This window comes from Lepidochelys olivacea (assembly GCF_965140295.1).
Source record: "Lepidochelys olivacea isolate rLepOli2 genome assembly, chromosome: 7".
Classification (NCBI taxonomy): domain Eukaryota; kingdom Metazoa; phylum Chordata; order Testudines; family Cheloniidae; genus Lepidochelys; species Lepidochelys olivacea.
In genome coordinates, this window is record NC_140417.1 from 804,728 (window position 1) to 812,735 (window position 8,008).

An 8,008-nucleotide genomic window follows, 5' to 3' on the forward strand; every position below is an offset into this window, starting at 1 on the left:
GACCCTCACACAGCTCACACAGCCCCTCAGCATCTGAGACTGCACCACCCAGGGCCTGACACCAGTTCTCTCTGATCCAGGATCTTGCCACCCCAGGAATGTCTCCCCATTGACCATCCCCTTACGCTCCCACTGAGGGTCCGAGGGGCCTGGCCCAAGGAAACTCCACACAGACATATAGGTTGGGGTCAGGAGTGGGAGCCTGTCCACCTCCCCACCCATCTGGCTGACGGAGTCTATGGCCTTGGGACCCAGCAAGGGAGCTAGACACCGGGGCTTTTCCGCAGGGTCACCTTGGTTCAAATCTCCAGCCTGCTCAAAGGCAGTGAGGTGGGCATCCACATCCCCCCCCTCCTTAACCAGGGGCAGCAATTTAGTCTCGAGGTTCCCTGCGGAACTGGCCCCCTGGGGTCTATCCCCACTCACCCCGGGGAGGTCCCCTAGGCCTCTCCGCTCCCCGACCGCCAGTTCATGCTGCTGCTGCTTCTGCAGCTCTTTCTGTCTCTCACAGTCCTCTTGCTCTCTCAGACTCAGCTCCAGTCCCATCTGTTTCTGATTCCCCCAATGGGAAACCCGATCGTGAAGACCCCCGTCTGGTCGGGGACAGGAGTCTTGGGAGTGCCTGGCTCCCACTCCAGCTGCTCCCAGATCCTGCTATAGCCCCAGTTGGGGTCAGGAATCTGCTCCTTAGAGCGGTCATCCTCCTCCAGCTGCACGATTAACTGTGCCTTGGTGAACTTTCCAATGTGTAACCCTCTCTTTCTGCACAGGGTTACAATGTCCTTCTTCAGCAGACGGTGACAGGCCATCACTCCGCTCTTCCCAGGTTGCTGTGGACTCACAGGCCTGTGTGCTCTCAGCTTCCCACGGTCTCCAGGGAGAACCCCTAGCGTGCCCTTCTCGAGGTCACCACCTCTTTGCCAGGGTTGAGCTGCAGACTCCTCCGCCCCTGGGACCGCTCGCTGCAATCCCCCAGGGGACCCTATTCCTGCAAAAGTCCTTCTCGCTGCTCACACACTCCCAGGAGTTAACCACCCCCTGAAACCGTCTCTCTCTGAATCTTCAGCACGCCTGGTCCCCGTCAATCCCCCTTCGTTTTACTGCTCCCCTGTCACTTACTGCAGGAAGCGCAATCCACAGAGTGCAGTACATCCCACCGCTGCCACCAGTTGTTACGGAGTCCCCGGGCGACGCTCTGGAACTGCTCCCCATGAAGCCAGGCAGGACTCTGGGGAAGTCTCCTTTCTGGGAGCAGCCTGTCTGCAGGACACACAGTTCACACAGCTTCCACCTTCCTGGGTCTGACCTCGGAGCATTCAGCCTCCTCTGCCCCTCCGTGCGCTTCCCACAGCGAGTCCGCCCAGGCGGGGTCTTGGGGAAGCCAGAGGGTCCTGCCCCCCAACTCCACAGTCAGACGTGACTCTCAGCCAGCCAGTAAAACAGAAGGTTTATTAGACGACAGGAACATGGTCTAAAACAGAGTTTGCAGGTGCAGAGAACAGGACCCCTCAGCTGGGTCCATTTTGGGGGGCAGTGAGCTAGACAACCATGTCTGCCCTTCACTCCATGTCCTAGCCAGCCCCAAAATGAAACTCCCTCCAGCCCCTCCTCCTCCTCTGGGCTTTGTCCCTTTTCCAGGCCAGAAGGTCACCTGATTCCTTTGTTCTCCAACCCTTTAGCTCTCACCTTGCAGGGGGGAAGGGCCCAGGCCACCAGTTGCCAGGAAACAGGGTGTCGGCCATTCTCTGTGTCCAGACCCCTGCACACACCTGCCCTCTAGGGCTCTGCAAGGATCATACACCCCTATCCCACCACCTAGATACTTAAGAACTGCATAGGGGAAACTGAGGCACCCCCACACTATTCAGAGGAACCATTAAGAACAGTCCCACTTCGTCACAGCATCCAGCACTAGCCATGGCTCAAGGCTGCTCACAGGGCACTGGCTCAGCTGGGCAGGTCTCCTCTGATGGGTGGAGGGTCGGAGTCCGAGGGCACTGCAGGGGTGTGTGGGGGGTGTCGGAGTCCGAGGGCACTGCAGGGGTGTGTGGGGGGTGTCGGAGTCCGAGGGCGCTGCAGGGGTGGGGGTGTCGGAGTCTGAGGTTGCTGTGCGGGGGATGTGTCAGAGTCCGAGTGCGCTGTAGGGCGGTGGGGGTGTCAGAGTCTGAGGGTGCTGCAGGGTGTTTGGAGTCCAGGGGTGCTGCGGGGGTGGGGGAGTCAGAGTCCGAGGGCACTGCGGGGGGGCACTAGGTGTCTGCTGTGAGGGCAGGAAAAGCTGGCAGCAGGGCCAGATGCACAGAGCACCTGGGGAGGTGGGGGAGGCAGCGCCCCCACGTCACAGCACTGGGGTAGCCCAGCCCAGCCCCATGGGGACGGGTGTGGGGGGGAGGCATGAGAGGCTGGTGGGGGGATGCGATGGTGACAGCTTGTAAATGTTGACTGGAGTCCCCATCCCCAGCCATGGAAGAACTGGATGGAGATGACGTGCGGGTCTCCTCCAGGGGGCGCTATGCAGAGCGGGACATCGTGCAGGTAACTCGTGCCCACCCCCAGCACCCCCTGGGCTGCCCCCGACCCAGCATGGCCCTCAGGACGGCACAGTAGAGAGGGGCACAAGGGCTGGGGAAGGACCTCGGGCCCCTCGGCATGCATGCAGCCCCCGTCTCCGACCCTCACACAGTGCCCTCGGCCTGCGATGGGGATGGGGCAGGAGGGCGGCACCTGCTGTATTGTCTCTCCCTCGAGCCAGGGTGTGACCTGAGAACGTGGCCCAGGACTGAGGGCATGGCTCCGGAGCTCCCACTCCCTAGGCCAGTCCCCTGGGAGGGAGCCCTGCACTGCCCTGTCCCTTGGGGGCCCAGCACTGCCTTGCTGGTAGCTGCAGCAGGGTGCTTGGGGGGCCCAGCACTGCCCCCCTGTTGGCTGCAGCGGGGTGCTCGGGGCCCAGCACTGCCTGTCTCGTGTTGCAGTTCGTGCCGTTCCGGGATTACGTGGATCGCTCCGGGAACCAGGTGCTGAGCATGGCGCGCCTGGCCAAGGATGTGCTGGCCGAGATCCCCGAGCAGCTGCTCTCCTACATGAAGAGTCACGACATCAAGCCCCGCCCTACCGACCCACAGTAGCTCCTCCTGTGTGCTGCCCAAGCCAGACACAGACCGCACCCCTCCAGCATGCATCCACCAGAGCCGGGCTGGCTGTCGCCCCCTGGATGCAGCCCCCGGAGGCCGCGGGGCTGGGACTGCGCCTCCGTCGGCCAGGAGGGCAGCTGCCCCACGAACGGCCCTTCCCGTGGCTGGGCTCCCTTCCCTGCCAGCTGCAGGCAGCCCAGGGGCCTGGGAGCACGGTGAGGTCAGAGGTGTTCAGCAGTGTCTCGTCAGCCCCCCAGCCCAGTAAGGGGCGCGGAGCCCTGCTCTGTCCAGACGCTAACAATAAAGCTTTATAGGCGCCCTGGTGCCCCGTGCCTGTGTTGTGCTGGGGCTCGGGGCAGCCTTGGCTCAGGCCCTGCAGGCTTGTTCTCCTGCCAGCCCCCACACTGCTCCCTGCTGACACGGCAGCGTCAGGCTAGTGCCCCCAGCTGGGACTCAGGGCTTCCTCCTGGGTCCTTGCCCAGGCCATGGCAGTGTCCCCGGCAGAGCCAGGCCTGGGCCTGAGATGGCAGTGGGGTGTGAGAGCTGCCTGCACCTGGTCCCAGGGCCCTGCCACATGGAGCTGCGGGCAGGGGCTGCTGTTCTTCAGGCACCTGCTGATCATGGGCAGCAGGCTCCATGCTGCACGGCTCGGCCAGTGGGTTGCCCCCCTCCAAACCTGTCTGGGGCTCCCACCCACCATCTCCCCTGGGGACCGTGGGTGAGGGCACAGGGCGACTGGGCCACCAGCTCCTTCACGCCGAGCACTCGCCCAGGAAATCCCTGGCTCAATGGTTGCCAGGGACTGGCCAAATCGAGCCCCAGACACCCCCCTGCCCCAGGCTCTTCAGCCTGAGCCGGGCAGAGGGACAAGCTGGGGGCAGGGCTAATGGGGCCTTGGGCACGTGCCAGGGAGCCAGCCCATGATTTGTGAGCACACCCTAGCCAAGGCCATTTCTTCAAACAGACCCTGCAGCTTTTGGGGGTGGGTGCCAGTCCCTATTCCGATCAATCAGGGCAACTCTGCCAGCCTCGGCTGGGCTCTGTGGACCCTGCTGGGGAGCCCAGCTCTGTTCAGGGCAGATCATGGCAGGCAGCTATGGAGCTGGCCTGCCCTCCTGCTCTGGATGGGCCAAGCAGCTGCCCCAGTTAAGGGACTGCCGCATCCCCCCCGCCACACACACTTTAGTGCAAACACTCCCAGGTGACAGGCGGGGCATGCCGTGATGGTGCGGTAGGGGGCAGGGAAGGGCCACGACACAGTACCACCGTTGCCCCTGGGGGGTTCTGTGCTGGGCGCTCGTGTGCTGCCGTGCCATGAGGCATTATGTGGCTGGCACAGCCTACAGCTAAGGAAGTAGTTTAGCAGTAAAGGGTTTAGTGATCTACCCGTAGCAGGTCAGTGCAGGCTGCATCCTAGCCAGTCCCTGGTCACCAGGACAGCTTGGTGAGACTTCTGCCAGCCAAGAGCAATGTCCCTTGTGTTAACTTCTCTCTAAACGAGCATTGAGGGCCATTCACCAGCGTGGGCATGTGTGGCCAAAGCACCTCTGCACGCCCAGCAACCTGTTAGCTATGCTGCGAACCCACGCAGGCTCACCCCACCTGAAAGATCGTGGCCAGTCCTGGGACACAGAGCACTCAGGGCCAAGACAGCACCAGCCCAGGCCTGTGGCAGCAGCCCCTCCAGATCTCACTGCTCAACTGTAGGTGGGGAGCATCCGGAACCACCTGCCTTCACAGACGCCTGGAGCCCAGCTGCGCCCTGCAGGAAGCACTGATCCCCTGGGTGGGCTCTAGCACTGCAGCATGGAGGGAGCTGCTCTGGGCCCACCTCCATCCTCCCCTCTCCCCCAACTCCCAGGTCACCTTTGCACAGATGTAGACAAACTCCAGAGTCTAGGAACAGGCCTGTTCTTGCTCTGCTCCTCATCGTAATCGGAGCTTGAGCTGCTGGCTTTAGGGTCTCCGATACGACTTTACTCCTGGGTGCCTCACAGCTCTGGGGGCTGGAGGGGCGGGGGAGTCTATTATAGATGAAGCATGCTGCTAGCAGGCCTGCCTCTCTGCTAAGCCTTGAATGCATTTCATGTTATGGCTATGCCTGAGATCAGGCCCCACTGTGCCGGGCTCTGCACAGCCCCCAGCCTCCCCTCCCCCTGACAGAACTCAGGCGTCATTATACCACCTGCTGCACAGACCCCCACCCCCCAAGATCAGGGCCCCACAGTGCAAACCAGACCTGTACAGCATCCTGCCCGCCCAGCAGAGATCAGGGCCCCACTGTGCCGGGCGTGGGACAGACCCCCACCCCACCAGAAAGCATCACAAGATGAACATTGATAGTCAAGCTTGGCTCCGAAGAGCTCAGCATCTAGATAGACAGGGGGTGGGAGGGGCAGGGACTTGCCCAAGGCCACCCAGCAGCAGAGCCAGGAATCTCAGTGGAGGGCTCCACCCACTGCCTCTTGCACTCAATTCCCAGGGCCAGGGCCATTGGGAGGGGGTTCGTTTTTTTGGGGGGGGGGACTCAGTGTGGAAACTCCTGCATTAGGTCTGGATCATTCCACACCCCCTGGTTTGAGAGGAGGAGTAATTAATCCTTCGAACAACTTCCCTGGGGCCTGGTGATTCTCCATGCCCCACAGGGTTTAAACCAGGAGTGGCTGTTTTCTAACAGCTCTGCTCTCGGGGTTACGGAGCGGGGCAGGTCTCTGGCCTGTGTTACACAGGGGTCAGACTCGGGGATCACCAGGAACCCTTCTGGCCTTGGAATCAATGAAGAACAGGGTCAGGCGGGTGTCACATGGGGCATTTCCTGTCCCCAGCCCAGGCACCAGGCCCAGCCCAGAATAACCAGGCAAAGCGACTGGCAGAGAGGAGCACACAGGTTCCAGGAGCAACAACATCACCTACCCGGCCCCAGGGGTGGGCAGGCCCGGCCCAGCACAGGGCAGGCCTGCTCCCCACGGGGCTCCACCCACCATGGCCCATTTCAGGAGAAACCTACCAGCAAAGCGGCCCCAAAATGCATTTTTCATGGCACCCCTACCATCCCCCCACAGCATTCCCCTACCAACCCCCCACAACCCCCCCATCCCCCCCTGCCGACCCCCCACAGCCCTCCCTGCATTCCCCTCCCCATCCCCCCCGCCGACCCCCACAGCCCTCCCTGCATCCCCCACAGCCCCCCGCCGACCTCCCACAGCCCCCCATCCCCCCTGCCGACCCCCCACAGCCCTCCCTGCATTCTCCTCCCCATCCCCCACAGCCCCCCATCCCCCCTTCCGACCCCCCACAGCCCTCCCTGCATTCCCCTCCCCATCCCCCACAGCCCCCCATCCCCCCTTCCGACCCCCCACAGCCCTCCCTGCATTCTCCTCCCCATCCCCCCTGCCAACCCCCACAGCCCTCCCTGCATTACCCACAGCCCCCCGCCGACCCCCACAGCCCCCCATCCCCCCTGCCGACCCCCCACAGCCCTCCCTGCATTCCCCTCCCCATCCCCCACAGCCCCCCATCCCCCCTTCCGACCCCCCACAGCCCTCCCTGCATTCCCCACAGCCCCCCGCCGACCCCCCATCCCCCCTGCCGACCCCCACAGCCCTCCCTGCATTCCCCTCCCCATCCCCCACAGCCCCCCGCCGACCCCCCACAGCCCTCCCTGCATTCTCCTCCCCATCCCCCACAGCCCCCCTTCCGACCCCCCACAGCCCTCCCTGCATTCCCCTCCCCATCCCCCCCGCCGACCCCCACAGCCCCCCATCCCCCCTGCCGACCCCCCACAGCCCTCCCTGCATTCTCCTCCCCATCCCCCACAGCCCCCGTCCCCCCTGCCGACCCCCCACAGCCCTCCCTGCATTCCCCTCCCCATCCCCCACAGCCCCCGCCGACCCCCCACAGCCCTCCCTGCATTCCCCTCCCCATCCCCCCTGCCGACCCCCCACAGCCCTCCCTGCATTCCCCACAGCCCCCCGCTGACCCCCCCCACAGCCCCCCATCCCCCCTGCCGACCCCCACAGCCCTCCCTGCATTCCCCTCCCCATCCCCCACAGCCCCCCGCCGACCCCCACAGCCCTCCCTGCATTCTCCTCCCCATCCCCCACAGCCCCCCGCCGACCCCCACAGCCCTCCCTGCATTCTCCTCCCCATCCCCCACAGCCCCCCGCCGACCCCCACAGCCCTCCCTGCATTCTCCTCCCCATCCCCCACAGCCCCCATCCCCCCTGCCGACCCCCACAGCCCTCCCTGCATTCCCCTCCCCATCCCCCACAGCCCCCCGCCGACCCCCACAGCCCTCCCTGCATTCTCCTCCCCATCCCCCACAGCCCCCCATCCCCCCTTCCGACCCCCCACAGCCCTCCCTGCATTCCCCTCCCCATCCCCCACAGCCCCCGCCGACCCCCCACAGCCCTCCCTGCATTCCCCTCCCCATCCCCCCCGCCGACCCCCACAGCCCCCATCCCCCCTGCCGACCCCCCACAGCCCTCCCTGCATTCCCCACAGCCCCCCGCCGACCCCCCCCATCCCCCCTGCCGACCCCCACAGCCCTCCCTGCATTCCCCTCCCCATCCCCCACAGCCCCCCATCCCCCCTGCCGACCCCCCACAGCCCTCCCTGCATTCCCCTCCCCATCCCCCACAGCCCCCGCCGACCCCCCACAGCCCTCCCTGCATTCTCCTCCCCATCCCCCCCGCCGACCCCCACAGCCCCCATCCCCCCTGCCGACCCCCCACAGCCCTCCCTGCATTCCCCACAGCCCCCCGCCGACCCCCCCCATCCCCCCTGCCGACCCCCACAGCCCTCCCTGCATTCCCCTCCCCATCCCCCACAGCCCCCCATCCCCCCTTCCGACCCCCCACAGCCCTCCCTGCATTCCCCTC

The 8,008-nt window shown here is 65.0% G+C and overlaps 1 protein-coding gene across 2 annotated transcripts in view; it reads left to right on the plus strand.

The window, feature by feature from the left end:
• The window catches only part of CPNE9 (copine family member 9), a 43,383-nt gene extending 39,936 nt beyond the window's left edge, over nt 1-3,447 (plus strand). Inside the window, exons 19-20 of one of the 2 annotated variants that reach the window (XM_084635104.1) lie at nt 2,459-2,532; nt 2,970-3,447. In XM_084635104.1, the coding sequence (XP_084491230.1) occupies nt 2,459-2,532; nt 2,970-3,122 (227 nt within the window). In that variant the 3' untranslated portion in view covers nt 3,123-3,447. The other variant, XM_084635103.1, reaches the window with a different exon arrangement.
• Nucleotides 3,448-8,008: the final 4,561 nt, after the last annotated feature.